The 20,017-nt window shown below is 46.2% G+C and overlaps 2 protein-coding genes across 3 annotated transcripts in view; one reads left to right on the plus strand and one right to left on the minus strand.

Annotated features, from left to right (window-relative positions):
* LOC129051142 (ubiquitin carboxyl-terminal hydrolase 6-like) overlaps positions 1-16,483 on the plus strand; it is a 60,262-nt gene extending 43,779 nt beyond the window's left edge. For both annotated transcript variants that reach the window (XM_063718043.1, XM_063718044.1), the window contains 6 exons: positions 641-1,077; positions 1,746-1,838; positions 2,971-5,387; positions 12,048-12,177; positions 15,088-15,163; positions 15,581-16,483. In XM_063718043.1, the coding sequence (XP_063574113.1) occupies positions 641-1,077; positions 1,746-1,838; positions 2,971-3,144 (704 nt within the window). In that variant the 3' untranslated portion in view covers positions 3,145-5,387; positions 12,048-12,177; positions 15,088-15,163; positions 15,581-16,483. The remainder of the gene's footprint in view (positions 1-640; positions 1,078-1,745; positions 1,839-2,970; positions 5,388-12,047; positions 12,178-15,087; positions 15,164-15,580) is intronic.
* LOC134760602 (protein FAM106C) lies at positions 8,548-9,087 on the minus strand (the record flags this gene model as incomplete). Its single annotated transcript, XM_063719039.1, has 1 exon — positions 8,548-9,087. A coding segment is annotated over one exon (540 nt), but the record flags the coding sequence as incomplete, so codon positions are not given.
* Positions 16,484-20,017: the final 3,534 nt, after the last annotated feature.

Raw genomic sequence — 20,017 nt, forward strand, 5'->3', positions numbered from 1 at the left:
ATCGTTACTTTGACAGTGAAGTCTGTGCTAATGTATTGTACTTTTTCATGCCTCAGTTTAGTTTCTAATACAGAAAATATTGATAGATAAAATTCACATAAAAGTTCTAAAGATTCTCAATAATTTTTAAATGTATAAAAGGGGGTGGGGTAAGAGGCTATAACCAAAAAGTTTAAAGCCTTACAGGATTTTTGTGAGTCATAGAGGTAACAATGGACAGCAAGAAATTCCCAGTACCATGCCTAACAATAGGAAGTTCTCAGTAAATGGTGGTCACATTTTTTGTCTAATTTTACAAAGGGGAGGAATATGTATTTGGAGAACTCCTTACTCTAATAGTTAGATTTTTTCAACTGAATCTGACATAAATCATCTTTCTGCTATTTTCTGAGTCCCTATAATGTACTTTACATTTTCAGGACATTGTTGCTTATAGGGACTCGGCATTGAAGAAGACAAAAATGTAACTTACTGGCTAACTTACTGGCTACATAATAGGAACTAAAGGGTAGCCAGTCACGACTCCCCTGTCTTTACCTTTGTGTGTACAGTTGTGAAGCTAACCTCAGAGTTAGCATTTGGGGCTGGCTTACTTTGTGGCATTTGGATTTGTGAATCTTTTCTTCTGTCCTGTTCACAGGTTCTCCTTCTTCATCAAGAAAAAGTGGAACCAGCTGTCCCTCCAGCAAAAACAGCAGCCCTGATAGCAGCCCACAGACTTTGGGGAGGAGCAAAGGGAGGCTCTGGCTGCCCCAGATTGGCAGCAAAAATAAACTGTCAAGTAGTAAGAAGAACTTGGATGCCAGCCAAGAGAATGGGGCTGGGCAGATCTGTGAGCTGGCTGACGCCTTGAGCCGAGGGCATATGCAGGGGGACAGCCAACCAGAGCTGGTCACTCCTCAGGACCACGAGGTAGCTTTGGCCAATGGATTCCTTTATAAGCATGAAGCATGTGGCAATGGCTGTGGCAATGGCTACAGCAATGGTCAGCTTGGAAACCACAGTGAAGAAGACAGCACTGATGACCAAAGAGAAGACACTCATATTAAGCCTATTTATAATCTATATGCAATTTCAGTAAGTGGTTTATTGTACGGTTTTCAGAGAGTGGTCTGTGTTTTGTTCACTTGTCTTCATGTATTCATGAGCGAGTATTTTTCAGGTCCTGCTTATTTCCTAGCATTGAGCTTAGTGATAGACAAAGTTAACATAGAAATCTGGGTTTGCCCAGGTGTGGTGGCTCATACCTGTAATCCCAGCACTTTAGAAGGCTGAGGCAGGAGGATCGCTTGAGCCCAGGAGTTTGAGACCAGCCTGGGCCCCATCTCTACAAATAATTTTAAAATGGAGCGACATATGGTGGCATGTGCCTGTGGTCCCAACTACTTGGAAGGCTGAGGCAGGAGGATCACCTGAGCCCAGGAGGTCAAGTCTTTAAAGAGTTGTGATCACTCGACTGCACCCCAGCCTGGGTGATAGAGCAAGCTCCTGTCTCAAAATAATAATAATAATAATAGTAATTACATTATAAAATGATTGTTTATCCACACAAGACTTGGAGCTTATGACTTTTGTATTTTGCTTTTTGCTTATTTTGGTTTTAGAGAAAGTTAGAGGGTTCTAAAATATTTTCTCACCTACTGATCATTTACATGATCAGTGTTCTTCTGCTCAGATCCTAGTGCTATATTCTGGCCATAGTACAGTTAACTACTAACATACCTCCACTCTCTTATCTCTTACAGTGCCATTCAGGAATTCTGAGTGGGGGCCATTACGTCACTTATGCCAAAAATCCAAACTGCAAGTGGTACTGCTACAATGACAGCATCTGTGAGGTAAACATTCTCAATCTTTGAATGAAAGTTAGAATATCAACAGAACTGGGGAACATTTGTTGAAATAATGGACTATCTCTTGAATAGGAAATAGATATTTCTTTTAGAATCAATATATAGATGCTGTCAGTATTAAAGGAACAAAAGTGATATGCAGAGTAGGGAATGAAAACATGAGTAGTGAGGAAAAATAAAGAGTTAGTTGACCGGGCACAGTGGCTCATGCCTGTAATCCCAGCACTTTGGGAGGCTGAGGTAGGCTTAGGAGGTGGATCACTTGATGTCAGGAGTTCGAGACCAGACTGGCCAAAATGGTGAAACCCCATCTCTACTAAAAATACAAAAATTAGCTGGGCATGTTGGTGCATGCCTGTAATCCCAGCTACTCAGGAGGCTGAGGCAGGAGAATGGCCTGAACCTGGGAGGTGGAGGTTGCAGTGAGCCAAGACTATAGCACTGCACTCCAGCCTGGGCAACAGAGCAAGACTCTGTCTCAAAAAAAAAAAAAAAAAAGGGAGTTAGTTAATGCAAAAAGCTCCTATCTTCTAGACTGTTAGAATTCGATGGGGTTGGGCTGAGTGCGGTGGCTCATGCCTGTAATCCCAGCACTTTGGGAGGCCAAGGAGGGTGGATCATGATGTCAGGAGATGGAGACCATCCTGGCTAATATGGCGAAACCCTGTCTCTACTAAAAATACAAAAAATTAGCCAGGCGTGGTGGCACATGCCTGTAGTCCCAGCTACTCAGGAGGCTGAGGCAGGAGAATCACTTGAACCCAGGAGGCAGAGATTGCAGTGAGCTGAGATCACACCAGTGCACACCAGCCTGGTGACAGAGTGAGACTCCATCTCAAAAAAATAAATACATACATACAAAATAAATAAATAGAATTTGATGGGGTTTTAGGTCATTCTGTTTTGACTTGTCTGTGGTCAAAATATTTTCCCCAAAGCAAACATTGGAAATAATGGGGCTCATTTTAAAGGGGCAGGTGTGAGACAGCCAAACTAGTGAGCTTATTGGAAACAATCAGGTTTAGTAATTACAGAGGGTTGGTCTTCCCTTTCCTGGCAAGGATTTAGAGCCATAATAGCGATGGCTTTTTGTTAAAGGTTTTTCTTGCCCTTTCAGGAATGTCACCCTGATGAAATTGACACCGACTCTGCCTACATTCTTTTCTATGAGCAGCAGGGGATAGACTATGCACAATTTCTGCCAAAGATTGATGGCAAAAAGATGGCAGACACAAGCAGTATGGATGAAGACTTTGAGTCTGATTACAAAAAGTACTGTATGTTACAGTAAAGCTACCACTCTGGCTGCTAGACAGCTTGGTGGTGAGGGAGATGACTCCTTGCCAAGCTGTACTTGGCAAAAGTGTCACTGAAAGGCAAGCTAAATGTAGTTATTTTATCCTGTTAGAATACAAATTCTAATTAAAATAGTTAACTTTAAGAGTAGCAATAATTTTATTTTAAAGTCTCATACAAGTTGTCCGATAGAGAACTTTCAGGCAGATCCCACCATTAGCCTGCAAACAAAAGGTTTGGCACCAGCCACCTGGGACCAAATAAGAATTCAATTGTGCTTGTCCAGATATGAACAAATATGTAGTGAGTATAGAGTTTACCAATAATCATAACAAATATTAAAGATTTCCTTGGAGTCAAAGTAAAAAACAAAAAATTGTAATGTTGTCTAGGGATGACATGATATGCTACCTCCTTCTTCCCGAAGTTTATTCCATTATATTGACAAGATGGAGAAAGCCAGATCATGAAGGTGTGCAAATGATTCTTACGGCCCGGGCGAGGATTTTTCAATTTATTTTTTAAAGTTTCCATACCCTTTCTTTGTCTTTCTTGCTTTTTGTTTTTGCCATTGTGTTTATGTTTGAGGCACAACCAGTCATTGGTGGCAGGGGCATAGAGTGATCAGTCTGAAAGGGAGGCTCTCTTAAGAGCTATGTGCCTTCCACCCAGAGGGAGACCCAGTAGAAAGAAAAACATCCTGGGAAATCCAGCTACCATGGCCCTCCCAGTGGAGGCATCTTACATTTAGGATACTTCAAGTATCCTCAGAAATGTATTCTGCACCCCTGGCCCTGCCCATGCTGAGGGAAGGGGAGCAGTTGCCAATATTTGCAGCATCTTCACGTGCACATGTTGCAACAAGAGCTTCTGGGAAAGTAAGCGGCATCAGAGCTAGATCACGTTTCGCAATTAGTGGTTGTTCTTTTCTGTGTTTATTTTGCATTTTAAAAAAGAGAGAACACATGCAAATGAACTTGCTTGTGTGTATTTGGTGGCTCTAAGGGCTATAAATTACAAACAAAACACGTCCCAGACATTAGGAGTTCATAAGTATATTTAATGAAATTGGTGGTTTTAGGAAGTCAACTTTAGTTTTGCTTTGTTTGCATGTTCACTAATTTTTTTATTTTGATATTTGCCTTTTTTTAAAATTTTACAGTAGTCATTGAAAGTTATGTTTCTTTGTTTACTTCATTTTTGCTCTAATTATTCAAGACTGGAACAAAAGTATAAATATTATTTATTTCAGGTAGAGTTTTTTTCATGTAGTTTTTAAATACATACTTGAAGGAAATGTTTCACCTTATTTTTGGGCTTTGTTTATTCATTTAGACCTTGCAAGTTGATTCTCATTAACTGTCAGATTCCACTAGCCTTTCTTCCTCATAGGTAGTAATTACCAGTGTAACTAAGCATTTGCGTTCTGATATCTGAGGCCAGTAACTATGAATATCTAGTTGTCAGAGCATTTGGAAAGGTTATCTGAAATGGCTACCTAAATTGAAATCCTTTTCAGAAAAAATATAATTGCAAGTAGGTTGGAGTGGCCTAAATTGTCTAATGTAATAAAGTCAGACAAAATGCATACTTTATAGTTTCAAGATTTTCAGTATATAAAATCTGTCCATTCCTACCTGGAGATGTCCCATTAAAAAGTGGAAGATTTTAAATAATTTCTTTACAGATGTTTTATTTAAGCAGGTAGCACAATCTACTAATGTTGTTTGCTCTGTGTTTGTTATACTGGTTGTAATTAATTTTTTTAATTCATGAACTAGCTGAAAATTTATTAAATTAACTATTAACTACATTCATCTTGTAAATTACTGTATAAAACTTGTTGACAATGCACTGGCTTTAGAAAGATGTTAATGTACATAAATAGAGTGTAAATAAAATAGTGTTGATGTACTGAAATATGAACTGTATAAAAAGTATTGGTAATTGTATGTGGGTGTACCTGTTTATCTGTAACTGTTATCCAAACGAATTAAATACTGTGGATGCCTCTATGTGCTGTTTTTCCTCATACAAGTAAACACAGAATGTCAAACTCTTCAGCCTCCCTGTCTGTGATCCTGTTTTAATTCTCCTACTTGAATAATTTCTTTCTGACTTACAGAGGGGATGCTTCATCTCTGAGGTTGGAAACTCTGTAGAGCAGGATTCCCCAACTCCTGGGCTACAGACCAGTACCGTCCATGGCCTGTTAGGAACCGGGCTGCACAGCAGGAGGTGAGCGGTGAGCTGTATTTATAGCCACTCCCCCTTGCTCTCATTACCACCTGAGCTCTGCCTCCTGTTAGATCAGCAGCAGCATGTCATTCTCACAGGAGAATGAACCCTATTGTGAACTGCACATGCTAGCAATCTAGGTTGTGTGCTCCTTATGAGAATCTAATGCCTGATGATTTGAGGTGGAACAGTTTTATCCTGAAACCATTCCTGCATCCCCCCAGTCCATGGAAAAATTGTCTTCCACAATACCAGTCCCTGGTGCCAAAAACATTGGCAACCACTGATGTAGAACAAGATCCCTACAGTGGGTACTACCCTACAGAGGTACTACTACAGAGAGTAGAACAAGATCCCTCCAGTGACCAGGTGACTTTAAACATGGCTCACATCCCTTTTAGAAAGTTATGGCAGGGAAGCAAGTAGAGAGCAGGTGGTAAACTGAGGATTGGTGACTACATCGGTACCTACAGTGGGTCCTACAGTCATTTTTGTGCAGATCAGGAGATGAGGTGAAGAGAAGGAAAGCTTCTCATTTGCATAATGCCTTGAAATGACCCTAGGTTTCTAGGGGGCACCGAGAAACCAGAGATGTCCCTTGGCTGTCTGGGAGATCCAAGGGGACAGTTGGCAGTGTTGAGAAGAGATGAACGTGACAGCTGTAGGTCCTTCACCCTCAGCTTCTATTTGTTCACCTATAAAATTAAAATACCGAACACTCAGGCTTGTAAGAATTAAATGAAGGACACAAATGCCTGGCACAGTTGCTTGATAAGTGCTCAATCCAATGATACTCAATCCTATTTTACAAAAAGGGTTTTTTTTGTTTGTTTTGTTGTTTGTTGTTTTACCTCCTTGCTATACTGATGCTAAAAGAGTTTAATAGTCCTCTGTTCACATTTTCCAAAAACAAGAATACACATTAAAAATGTATAAAATGGGCCAGGCCCAGTGGCTTACGCCTGTAATCCCAGCACTTTGGAATGCCAAGGCAGGCAGATCACCTAAGGCTGAGAGTTCCAGACCAGCCTGACCAACATGGAGAAACCCCGTCTCTACTAAAAATACAAAATTAGCCGGGCATGGTGGTGCATGCCTGTAAACCCAGCTACTTGGGAGGCTGAGGCAGGAGAATTGCTTGAACCTGGGAGACAGAGGTTGCAGTGAGCCGAGATCACGCCATTGCACTCCAGCCTGGGCAACAAGAGCAAAACTCTGTCTCAAAAAAAAAAAAAAAAAAAAAAAAAATATATATATATATATATATATATATATATATATAATGAAACATGTTGAATCAGCAGCAGTGGCAGCTTGTTTAAGGAAAGGAACAAACAGAAAATTAGTACAGAAAGTCAAAAAATGAAGCACAACTCTTTTAAGTGCCAGTCTGTTTTTAGGTTTCTTTCTTTCTTTTTTTTTTTAGATAGAGACAGGGTCTCTGTTGCCCAGGCTGGAATGCAGTGAGGTAATCATGGCTCACTGCCGCCTTGACCTCCCAGGCTCAAGCAATCCTCCCACCTCAGCCTCCCCAGTAGCTGGGACCACAGATGTGCCCAATCACACCCAGCTAATTTGTGTATTTTTTGTAGAGCTGGGGTTTCACCATGTTGCCCAGGCTGGTCTTGAACTCCTCGGCTCAAGCTATCTGCCCACCTCAGCTTCCCAAAGTGCAGTGATTACAAGTGTGAGCTGCCATGGCTGGCCATGGCTGTCTTTTAAAAAGCTAAAAATGGGCTGGTTCAAGACCAGTCTGAGCAATATGGCGAGACCTCATTTCTACTAAAAAAAAAATCAGCTGGGTGTGATGGCCCGTGCCTGTAGTCACCCCAGCTACTCAGGAGGCTGAGGTGGGAGGATCGCTTGAACCCAGAAGGTTGAGGTTGCAGTGAGCCTCAATTGTGCCACTGCACTCCAGCCTGGGTGACAGTGAGACCTTGTCTCAAAAAGCCTCAGAAGGAGCGGCCTAGGGAGATGGGCAAGCATTTCGTTTCTAGTTTCTGAACGGCCCTGTGCGTTGAGAGAGGTCTTCGGCCTCCCAGCCTCTCTGGCTGAAGGTGGCGATTCTGCATGGAGTCTCTCCACCACTTGGTGGCACTGCTCACAGTGACTTTTTACTTCTAAACACCATTGAATTGGAGCAAGTAGATGATTTGACATGTTTTTCCCAGCTAGTTTGGAGGCTGAATATAGAATTTTACTGGGACACACCAGAATGTGTAAGTTGGGGAGCAGCGATCCCAGTTTCCCTTGATAATGTGCCAACAGCTTCCTTAGTATTGAAATCACAAAGTCGGAAATGCACACACCTCTATGATCAGAGATCCATACAGGAGAGAGCAACAAAAAGAGGCCTTTTAAGTTTGCCAGACTTCCTGAGCAGTGGGAAGCAAGAGAGTAGATAAGTGTGCAACAGTCACAAACCCGGGCCTATAAGAACCTAGTTGGGAATAGAATGTAAGAGAATGGGGAGCGATGGGGACTCTAGTGTGTTCTAGGCACATGCCCATCTAAAGGCTCCATGTGACTGTTGCCCTGTGGGAATGTGGGCCCCAGTGTTCACCAAACCTTTTTTTTCCCCCCCATGAAGAGAAGCCAGAAACCCAGATATTAATACAAAGTATCCAGTTTAGAAGTGTTGGTAAATTTTTTTAATATTGAACATTGTGCTGCCCAAAGAAGGTATCTGCAAGCCAGGTACAAACCAGCAGTTCACGCCCTCTGGTGAGCAGAAAGGTCATAGATTTTGAGCCCATTATGTCGGAGGTCAAATTCTAGTTCTGCTGTTGCAACAGCTGTAAACGAAAGTTTTCAGATTTCTAATGCCCAATGAAAATACCACTTTATTTCCAAAGGTTATTAAAAGGAATAGTTCATGTATGTAAGCAGGCACAGAGCTTGCCACCTATTAGGTACTCAAAAGCATTCTTCCTTCACTTAAGGAAACAATACAGGCACAATACAACAATAATGTTATGATCAAGTTCATTATCAGGAGGCATACACCCAAACAATAGGGGAGTGAGCACCTATCACGTACAGAACTCTCTGCTAGGTTCTCTGGGGGCAGCAGTTCCCAACCTGGCAATTCATCGGCGTCATCGGAATCAGCCAGCAGCTTGTTGGATATGCTGAGTCCAGAGTCCTGCCCATATTACACTTAATGTTCTGTGCCTATTACACCCAGATTTATGAGATCCTCCTCTCCCATGCAGTCCGAGAATCTGCATTCTAATAAGTTCCTCAGAGGAAGCTCTTTTGCAGCCCGTTTGCACTGGTCTGTGGGTTGGTCATTTATGGAAACCACTGCTCCAGGGAATGAATCATTATTTCCCGTCTCATTAGGGAAAGATGATATGCATATGCACACATGTAAGGAGGAGTGACAGTAATGAGCCAAAAGCTCTGTAGACATAATTGCCTCTGATGAAGTGCTGACTGATGACATCAGACAGTAGGCTATTGACAGTGTACCCCGGGGAAAGCTAAATGCAAAAGGGAAGTGAACGGCCTCATGAAGTGAGATCACGATTACAGGGTCAGAAATGTGGAGAGGGTGATTCAGATGGACAAAGGAGCAGAGGCAGGATTCAAGTGATGCGTTTCGGAGGCAGTGCAGCCTGCTTGTGCCGAGTGGAAGGTGCACGAGGAACATAGTAGACGGTAACAGGAAGGCAGGAGCTGCGAAGGCCTTTGAAGGTCAGGCCAGTTGTAATAAAAGTATTTCACATCATCAGGTATCTTGGGATGGTTGCCAAACATTTTTCTATGGTTTGCATAAATACATATCTATTTTATTTATGTATTTATTTATTTTATGTATTTATTTTATTTATTTATTTTGAGACGGAGTTTCGCTCTTGTTGCCCAGGCTGGAGTGCAATGGAGTGATCCCGGCTCACTACAACCTCCGCCTCTCAGGTTCAAGCAATTCTCTGGCCTCAGCCTCCTGAGTAGCTGGGGATTACAGGCATGAGCCACCGTGCCCAGCTAATTTTGTATTTTTAGTAGAGATGGGGTTTCTCCATGTTGGTCAGGCTCGTCTTGAACTCCCAGCCTCAGGTGATCCACCCATCTGGGCCTCCCAAAGTGCTGGGATTACAGGCGTGAGTCACTGCACCTGGCCTATTTTAGTTTTTTTTTGAGACGGAGTTTCACTCTTGTCGCCCAGGCTGCAGTGAAGTGGCACTATCTCGGCTCACTGAAACCTCCACCTCCCAGATTCAGGTGATTCTCCTGCCTCAGCCTGCCAAGTAGTTGGGATTACAGGGTCCCTTGAAGCCCAGGCCAAATGGCCCTGTTGTGGCCTTGCCCCAACTCGCCCCCCCACTTCCTCTGGGTCGGCCCCAGCTTGTAGTCCAGTCCTCCCAGTTCCTCTGCTTCTCTGAGTATAACTTGAGCTGACTTGTGATGCATTCCAGCTACCTGACTTACATCAAGCTGTCAATGGCAATCAAGCATAATGAGAGCATGGCCAAAGGTCTGCACAGGGCTCTGCTGCAGCAGCATCCAGAGGATGACAGCAAGTGCTCCCCCCGGCCCCAGGACCTGATCCGGCTTTATGACATCATCTTACAGCTGACCCTTGAGGACCGGGAAGGCAAGGGCCTGTCGTTTTCCTTTGCCTGTGTCAGACACAAAATGACTTAACTTTGTATCATGGAAGGGCTATGACAAGCAGAACCTATTAGTAGCTGAGAAAAGACAAAGGTCTTACACCAGTTCCACAGTCTGTGAGCCCCTACCTCTCAGACATGCTGATCTGCAGAGAATAGTGACCCCAGATCATCACTGAGCACTTCACCTATGTAAGATGCTCCCAGCTGCCATAGAGCATCTGAGACCTGAATCCATGCCATCTCGGCCCCCAGGGAGTTTGTCAGTCAGTAGGACTGTGAGACACACACAGTCAAGGCATCTGAGTAGATGCTAAGCAAAATAAAAGCTCAGAGCTGGAACAGATCCCTTCCAGCTAAGATGGGCCAAGAAGTCTCTGAAGGCGGGTGAGCTATGAGTTGAGTTGTAAAGGGCAAATATGTTTCCAAGATGAGAGGGGAATGGAGGTGACAGCAGGTGTGGCTGCTGCCAGGTCACTTCACAGGCTTTTCCCCATTTTATTGATCTCGGGCTTTTTTTTCTCACCATTGTCTGTTCTTACAAGGTCTTCTGTGAAAAATTCAACCTAAGATCTACTCTTCATGAATTTTCTTGTTGCATCTGTTGTACAGAATCTTGTGGAATTGCTCCAGCTTCCTGGTTTAGAGGAAGACAAAGTCTTCCAGAAAGAGATAGGCCTCAAGATTCTGGTGTTCAAAGCTTACAGGTAATGTCCCATGGGATGGGCAGAGTTTTCCTCTGCCTCCCAGGTTCTGTAAGCATTGGGAGCATGACCCAGCCCATAGCAGATGGGATCATTGGCCTTGAGTGTATGGTTACCTTGCCTGTGATCAGAGGAAGGTCAGCCCAGCATGTTCAAGGGGAGTTTCTAAAGGCTGTGGTCAGTAGTGGCCAGTGATGATGACTGCCCTTTGGCCATGTTGGAGGAGTGGAGCACACACGTTAAACTTGGCTTCCTCACTGGGTGTGGTGGCTCACGCTTGTAATCCCAGCACTTTGGGAGGCAAAGGCAGGTGGATCACCTGAGGTCGGGAGTTTGAGACCAGCCTGACTGACATGGAGAAACTCTGTCTCTATTAAAAATACAAAATTAGCCGGGCATGGTGGTGCATGCCTGTAAACCCAGCTACTCAGGAGGCTGAGGCAGAAGAATAGCTTGAACCTGGGAGGCAGAGGTTGTGGTGAGCCAAGATCGCACCATTGCACTCCAGCCTGGGTGACAAGAGTGAAACTCCATCTCAAAAAAAAAACAAAAAACAAAAAACTTGTCTTCCTCTACTTGCCTCCTCCCTCCCAGGGGAAAGGGGCACGCCTTGAAAGGGTGTTAATTAGCAGAACCAGTGTGGCCAGTTCAAGGAACTTGAACTAACTCGGGATAAAGCTAAACTCAGTTTCTTAAATGACTTGTATCATTTGGAACTCGGAAGTGGGCTGGGTAGCACGATGGGGCCCAGCCGGGATGGAAGGCAGAGCCCCATGCATTCTTGCCCTTCCTTGTCTGGCCCTCACACGCCAGTGTGCTCTGGCGCTCCAGCGTGCCCTGTCTTCACTGCATGGCCCCTTTTGTCCTGTCAGGGACCCGCAGCGCTCAGGCTCTGCTGAGCCCAGGAGAGGAATTTGACTCAGGAAGAACCTTCTGTGAGTTTTGTTGTTGGAAAGCGATGAGCAGAGATGAATGATTGCGACTTGGGTGTGTGGATGGGGGTGGGATTTCTGTTTGAGTTGGGCAGCGTTCTTCCTTCCGTCCTGTCCCTGGTCTCACCATGCTCCTTCTGGGAACTGTTCCTCCTCTGCAGAGTCAGCCAGTCAGTAAAAAACCGTGGCTCAGTGTTGGGCTTACCTGGGCATCTCTGATTGCTGGGAAGCATCTCTGCAGGGTAGCCTACAAATCTGAAAGCTTCCCATGAAGCGGGTTCCCATGCGGTGACCCCACATTAAGAAATCTGTTTCCAAATGTGAAATTTTGCCTAAACTGCAAGGAAAGCCTTGGTCTTGGGTAATTGCAGCTTTAGAATTTTGTGGCTCTTTTCCCCTCCCCATCAGGTGTTTTTTCATTGCTCAGTCCTATGCGCTGGTGAAGAAGTGGAGCGAAGCACTTGTCCTGCATGATAGCATCCTGAAATATGCAGATGAAGTAAATTCTGATGCTGGCACCTTCAAGAACAGCCTAAAGGTGAGAGGTTGGCCTCTCCTTGTTTGTAAGCCCTGGCACATTATGGAGTTGGCTGTGGAGGAGCCGTGAGGGCACAACAGCTGGGCTCCACCTCAGGCTGGTCCTCCCTGGCTGTGCATGGGACCTGGTGTGGCCCTGACTGCCCAGGAGCTGCAGGCTGTGTCACTCATGGCTGTGCTCCAGGCCTGAGGAGGATTTAGGTTTGAAGAAGGGAAGGCGTTTTTCTGATTTCAAAGAAACAAAAACCTCCACAGGAAAACCTGAAGTACTGCTCTCAGACTTGACTACACATTGAAATCTCTTAGGAAGATTTTTTTCAATGTAGATGTCTGGGTGGCACCCCCAGAGATTGTGGTTCTAATCAGTGTGAGGGATCTGAAGTGGGCACTGGGACTTTGAAAGGCCCCTTAATGATTTTGACATGCAACAAAGTGAGAAGCACTGGTGCAGCCATCCTGCAGGGCATGTGCAAGACCAGCAGCAGCGGTGGGGGCCTGGCTAGGAATGCAGCCTCTCAGCTCCCACCCGGAACCTTCTGCTTGTTTTTTTTTCTTTCTTTCTTTCTCGAGACAGGGTCTCACTCTGTCACTCAGGCTGGAATGCAAGTGGCACCATCATAGTTCACTGCAGCCTTGAACTCCTGGGCTCAAGTGACCCTCCCACCTCAGCCTCCTGAGTAGCTGAGACTACGGGCATGAGCCACCATGCCCAGCCAATTTTTATTTTTTTGTAGAGATGGGGGTCTCACTATGTTGCCCAGGCTGGTCTTGAACTCCTGGCCTCAAGCAGTCCTCCTGCCTCTGCCTCCCAAAACCTTGAGATTGGAGGCATGAGCCACCATGCTGGCCAGTATCTGCATTTTAACAAGATCCCCAGGCCATTTGGGGGTCCATTAAAGCTAAGGAAATGCTTGATCTAAAGTACAGCCACAGGGCTGGATGCAGTGGCTCATGCCTGTAATCCCAGCACTTTGGGAAGCTGAGGTGGGCAGATCACTTGAGGTAAGGAGTTCAAGACCAGGTTGGGCAACATGGCGAAACCCTGTCTCTACAAAAATAAAAAAAAATTAGCCAGGCGTGGTGGTGCACACCTGTAATCCCAGCTACTTGGGAAGCTGAGGCAGGAGACTCACTTGAACCTGGGATGCGGAGGTTGCAGTGAGCCAAGATCACACCACTGCACTCCAGCCTGAGTGACAGAGCGAGACTCCATCTCAAAATAAATAAATAAAGTGCAGCCATGGAAGGCTTTGCTTTGCTTTACTTTTTTTGTTTTAAGATGGAGTCTCTGTCTCCCAGGCTAGAGCGCAGTGGCACAATCTCGGCTCACTGCAACCTCTGCCTCCCAGGTTCAAGTGATTGTCCTATCTCAGCCTCCCAAGTAGCTGGGACTACAGGCATGTGCCACAAAGCCCGGCTAATGTTGGTATTTTTAGTAGAGACAGGGTTTCACCACGTTGGCCAGGCTGGTCTTGGACTCCTGACTTCAAGTGATCAAGCCTCTTGATCCACTGACCTCAGCCTCCCAAAGTGCTAGGATTACAGGTGTGAGCCACCACGCCCGGCGCTTTACTGATTATTGAAAGATAACTAGCTTCTTCAGCTTGTGGCTTGCTGTGATGATATAGAACTTGTTGCAACATCAGCTGGTCTAAGGAATCCATGTATATTTGACAAGTAGAGACCATTTAGAAAAGCAAGCAGGGGCCGGGCACCGTGGCTCACGCCTGTAATCCCAGCACTTTGGGAGGCTGAGGTGGGTGAATCACAAGGTCAAGAGATCAAGACCATCCTGGCTAACATGGTGAAACCCCGTCTCTACTAAAAATACAAAAAAATTAGCCAGGCATGGTGGCGGGCACCTGTGGTCCCAGCTACTCAGGAGGCTGAGGCAGGAGAATGGTGTGAACCCGGGAGGTGGAGCTTGCAGTGAGCCAAGAGTGCCACTGCACCCCAGCCTGGGTGACAGAGCAAGGCTCTATCTCAAAAAAAAAAAAAAAAAAAGAAAAGCAAGCAAAGGTTCCTGTTGTTGATGGAGTCACACCAGTGTAGGAGCTGCTGGATCCTGTGCAAGCTCAGAGTAGAGAAGAAGCTCTCTGCCTTCAGAGAGCTTGTAGTTTTGTTGTAGCCACAGACTGGCATGCAGGAGCCCACCTATGGATGCAGAAGAAGTAAGAGAGACCCCCAGCAAAGGCAGAGCTAGGAAAGAGCAGAGGGATGTGGGCAGGTGGGGGTGATGGACGTGGCAGCATCACCACCATGGAATATCATCTTGGGACGCGGTGCAAACCAGTGTGGACCTGATTTCATGTGCTGAATTGTTTTGTGGGGGAAGTGTCAGAGAATGGAGGCATGATGGATTCTGTGGCTTCCAGACCTTCTCGGGTCATTCCCAATACGCCAAGCAAGAGACCGAGGCCAGGAAAATTCATCACCCTCGATGAAGCAGTGGGATGTAATGACTAAGGGCTTATGCCCTTGAGCCAGATGGCCCAGCCCTTTACCCCAGCCCGCTGCCACTTGGGGGCATGGCCCGCACATTGCTTAACCTCTCCATGCTTCCATTTTCTCATCTGTAAGATGGGAGTGCAAACTGCCTCAGGATTATTGAGAAGGTTAAGCTAGTGATTATGTAACCAGCTTAGAACAATGCCTGGCACACTGTTTAGTGTATGATGAATTTATTAATATTATCAACATCATCTTTATTTCCAGGCATTGTTACTTAAGCCGTGGCATAGCTTTTCCCATTTGAAACAGACTAGTGTTTTGTTTTGTTCTAATATGGAGAACCATTTAGAAAGTCTAAAGTCCTGTGAAAATACCAGTGGGGTTGCTTAACTCAGGTTAGCTTGGTGTGCTTCTCTGACCTGGCCCTGGCTCAGGAGTACAGGTTTTCTGAATCTTACAGGGCCTGCCTGACATGCAAGAGCTCATCACTCAAGTGTGGTTGGAGAAGTGCTCCCTGCAGGCCGCAGCCATCCTTGGTGAGCCCCCTGCCTGGCCTTTGTATCCCCAGACTTCCCTTCCTGCCACTCCCCTTCTGTCTCACACCCCACACTACTGTTTTAAGGTTGAAAGGGTTGTCTCGGTTCATCTGTAAGATGTTCCTGGCCTTTACTTGCACCAGCTGGGCATCAGATCACGTAGAAGCATTTTGAGATGTGCTGTTACACTGGCCCTTCTCCCTGTTACTGTCCTCATGCAACTCTGCTGGCTTCACAGGCCCGACGGCGTTGGATGTGGGACTGATCTGTTTATCTCCACCACTTCTCAGCATGAGACAGGACTGGCTTCCCCACGTGCTGGCTCCTTTTGCTTTTGGGATGTAGGGGCCACCTGTGTGATAGGTCTCATTTGTGACTAGTGTGCTATTATAAGTCCTTGTTCTTACAAACTTTCAGATGCAAATGACACTCATCAAACAGAGACCTCCTCCTCCCAAGTCAAGGACAATAAGGGAAGTCTGGGCCATGGTTTTTGAGGAATATGAAGCAGGATTAGTAACAAACTAGGAATGCATGCTCATTGTAGAGCAGTGGACCCTAAATTTCTAAGGAAACCCCCCCCCTTCTCTTACCCAACCTCAAAGCTTCTTGCATAAATCTTCCAAGATGTCAGATCATCCCTGGGAAGAGGGTTGAGGAACCTGTTGCTGTGCAGAGTAGCAGCCATGGGTAAGAGCTCTAACTTGTAACATGGCCAACAGACCTGCACCCCAGTCTTAGCCTGGCCCTCTCTTAGCCTCTCTGGGTTTCAGTGACTCTGACTACAAGGCAGGGATGTGGTAGCCCCTCCTCGGAGGAGGCTGTCGGGATTGAGTGATTGAGGGAGATGGCCCCTGTAAAGCTCTGAACCAAGCAGTCGGCACTCAGGAATGTTCACCAAGGGTGTTGTTCTGTGACCGATGCTACGTACGTCTCTTTGATTTGACTTCCAGCCTCTGGTTGAACCGTTTGAGACATTCTGCCTGGACCCTTCCCTTGTCACCAGGCAAGCCAACCTTGTGCGCTTCCCACCAGGCTTCCAGCCTGTCCCCTGCAAGCCTTTGTCCTTTGACCTGGCCCTCACCCACGTGGCTTTCCCACCCCTCGAGGACAAGTTGGAACAGAAGACCAAGAGTGGCCTCACTGGATACATCAAGGGCATCTTTGGATTCAGGAGCTAACCAGGCTCTTCCTCGGGGGCAGGGGGGATCCTGACTCTTAATCTGTATTGTGAGAAAATCCCAGCAAGTTCCATGATATTAAATCCAGGTCTGCATTGGCCCGGGGCAAGAGTTTAACATCTTCGGCCCTGCATTCCTACAGCTTGTGTCTGTACACACAGTCTTAAGCAGTGTGTTAGGAGAGCACCCTGTTGTCTTCTGGTAAATGTGTGCGGGGTCATCCTGTCTCCTGTACCTCCTGGGAGAGGGGCCGCTGCTGTCTGGTGCCCTGTGAGCTGTGATTGATTGCCTTTGGTCAGTAATGCGTTCAGGAGTCCACACCAGGCACAGATGGGGCCTTGAAACGCTTTGTCATGCTTCATGTCATGTCATGTCATGATTTGAAATGAACTCATCCTTGCTGTGAGCATCCAGGATCCCTTGAAAAGTTTATCTGTGACTATGAAACTGGCAATGTCACCCCAGAATTACGGTCAGCCTTATTCCCCTTCACCTCCCAGTGAACGCTAAGAAGTTTCAGACAAGCAGAGAGCTCTATTTTTAGAAGAAATATGTTACACTCAGAAATGATGAAACCAAATCTTATATTAAAAGGCAAAGATGATGGAGACTGTGCCCATTTCTTATGTGCTCTCCCTCATGTCCAGTCCCCATTCTCTCCTTGGGAGCCTGGTTGTGTGAAGCTGGTGAGGTCTAGTGTAACCTGACTTACCGGCAACTAGGTGAGGCTGATACTGGATACACATGTTAGAGGCACTATTTATCAGGACTTCCCAATGTGTAATTTTTAGATGCTATTACATTTTAATCCCCTTCGTTACCCCCATTTTTTCTTAGTCATCCCTTTTCACTTCTATTATAACATCAATAATAGAAGTCACACAAACAATGTAAGAAAGCAAGGAATAAAAGTGATTTAAACATGTACCTGACACTTATGATTCCCTTTGGAAATCAAAACTCACCTGTCACATAGGAAAGAAAATTCGCCACGAGAAATGTTGGCTTAGATGTTTTCAGTTTTTGAGCAAACCCAGTGGCTTGAAGAAAAGGCCAACTGGTTAAAAATCCAAGAGCATTGTTTCAGGATGGCATTGTAACCCCCTGAGAGTTCTTGCCCACTGCCCAGATGGAGCTGATTCATCGAAACAGAGGAATTGCAATAGAGGGAAAGTTTAATTAACACAGAGCCAGCTAAACAGGAGACTGGAGTTTATTACTCAAATTGGTCTCCCTGAAAATTCAGAGACTGGGAATTTTAAGGATAATTTGGTGGGTAGGGGGTCAGGAAGTGGGGAGTGCTGGTTGGTCAGGTTGGAGATGAAGTCATAGGGAGTTGGAGATGAAGTCATAGGGAGTTGAAGCTGGCCTCTTGTGCTGAGTCGGTTTCCTGGGTGGGGGCCAGAAGACCAGATGAGCCAGTTTGGATGGATGGTGCCAGCTGATCCATAAAGTGCAGGGTCTGAGAAATATCTCGAGCACCATTCTTAGGTTTTACAATAGCGATGTCATCCCTAGGAGCAACTGGGAAGGCTCAGAATCTTGGGCCTCTGGCTGCATGACTCCTAAACCATAATTTCAATTCTTGTGGCTAATTTGTTAGTCCTACAAAGGCAGTCTGGTCCCCAGGCAAGAAGGGGGTTTATTTCCGGAAAGTGCCGTTACCATCTTTGTTTCAAAGTTAAACAGTTAAACTGTAAACTTCTCCCAAAGTTAGTTTGGCTTATTCCCAGGAATGAACAAGGACAGCTTGGAGGTTAGAAGCAAGGTGGAGTGGGTTAGGCTAGACCTTTTTCACTCTAATAATCTCACCATTAGAATTTTTGTAAAGGTGGTTTTAGAATGCCACTGTGGGCTTGGCTGTGCCTTTTGTTTTCCCAGTAAGTTGCAGGGAGGGAAGGCTAAGAGCTAGAAAGGATGGTGAGACACAAATCAGACTTCTTGTTAGAATGGTGTGGTGGCTTAGAACCTTGAGATGCTCGCAGAGGGGCCCTGATCCCCTGGAGTTTGTTTTGGGTTGGAGAGCCTCAGGAAGCTGGGTTTTTTTTTTAATTGAAAGTTTCATCATCTATGCCATATAAATTTAGGACTAACCTCACCCCTACTTCTGAAAATATAGCACAGATAGGCTGGACACAGTGGCCCACGCCTGTAATCCCAGCACTTTGGGAGGCTGAGGCAGGCAGATCACTTGAGGCCAGAAGTTCAAGACCAGCCTGGGCAACATGGCAAGACCTTGTCTCTACCAAAAAAACTTTTTTAAAAGAAAAATATATATAGCACAGATGACTGGTCTCAGGTTGAGGTCCTGGGTTTTGATCAGGTCAGTGTCCCTGCGGGCTGAGGAACCACACTTTGGGGGTTAGGGGGTCTTCATCCATGTCCTCATCCTCCTCCCAGGGCCATGGGCCAAGATTCTGCACCTCCCTTGTCTCTGTGCTGACAGCCGCGCTGTCCTCCAGCTCCAAGAATCCAATTGCAGGCCCTGCTGTGCTGCAGTCTCAAGCCTGCCTCAGGCCGTTGTCTGCAGCATCGTGAGGGGGACGGGCATGGGGAACCGCTCATCCTCCTGGAAGATGTCCCTTTGTCCTGCCCACAGCCCTCCCAGCCCCTCCCACTCTAGAGTGCTGGCCTCAGTGGGGACCCAGGACCTATAAACTAGAGATGGAGGCGAATCCCAACTGCACCTTTTCCTTCTCAGGTTGCCTAATGCTTTGTCTCGCGGCCACACTACAAATTCCATTCCTCCCGGTGCTCCTGCCAGGTGCTCTGAGCAGCATTGGCTGTTAATGGCCAGTGATGCTGTTTAGTATTAAAAGCAGGTGTTTACATAAGAAGACAGATCTGGCAGGGCCAAGGTCTCTGGCGAGCTCTCACATCCCTTCACGTGGGATTCCTGGACATTAAGCAGGCTGTGTCGTGGGAGACAGAGCGCCAGATGCAGGACCCCCTCCTGTCCTCCTGGGAAGTGGCTCTGCCTCTGAAGGGAGCAGGTTTCAAATCAGGCCCTCACTGCCCCTGGGCCCTGCAGGCTGTTCGCTGGGGGTTTTCACAGAAAGACACTTCGGAGGCCACACAGTCCTGCCTTCCCACGGAGCACGACATGCAGATGAGGCCCCTGGGGCCGTGAATGGGTCTGTTCCAAGTAGGTGTTCCCGTGTTGTGCTGGCTCTGGTCCCTCCTCCAGGATGGACTCTGGTGCTGTCAGCAAGCTCTGACCCTGGAGGAGGCTTCTGTCTCCAACAGCAAGAGAGGACGAAGAGAGCTCCATTCAGTCCCTTATACTTTTATTTATTTATTTATTTATTTAGAGACAGTCTCACTCTGTCACCCAGGCTGGAGTGCAGTGGCATGATCTCAGCTCACTGCAGCCTCTGCCTCCCAGGTTCAAGCGATTCTCCTGCCTCAATCTCCCAAGTAGCTGGGACTACAGGTGTGTGCCATTATGCCTAGCTAATATTTGTATTTTTAGTAGAGGCGGAGTTTCACCGTGTTGGGCAGGCTGGTCTCAAACTCCTGGCCTCAAGTGATCCACCTGCCTCAACCTCCCAAAGTGCTGGGATTACAGGCGTGAGTCACCACGCCTGGCCCAGTCTCATACTTTTAAAGCCTGCCCGAGGTCTGTTGGTCTGTTGTGGCTGTGATCGTGGTTTCTTTCCTTTTTTTTTTTTTT

The sequence above is a fragment of the Pongo abelii genome, chromosome 19 (genome assembly GCF_028885655.2).
Source record: "Pongo abelii isolate AG06213 chromosome 19, NHGRI_mPonAbe1-v2.0_pri, whole genome shotgun sequence".
NCBI classification, from domain to species: Eukaryota; Metazoa; Chordata; class Mammalia; order Primates; family Hominidae; genus Pongo; species Pongo abelii.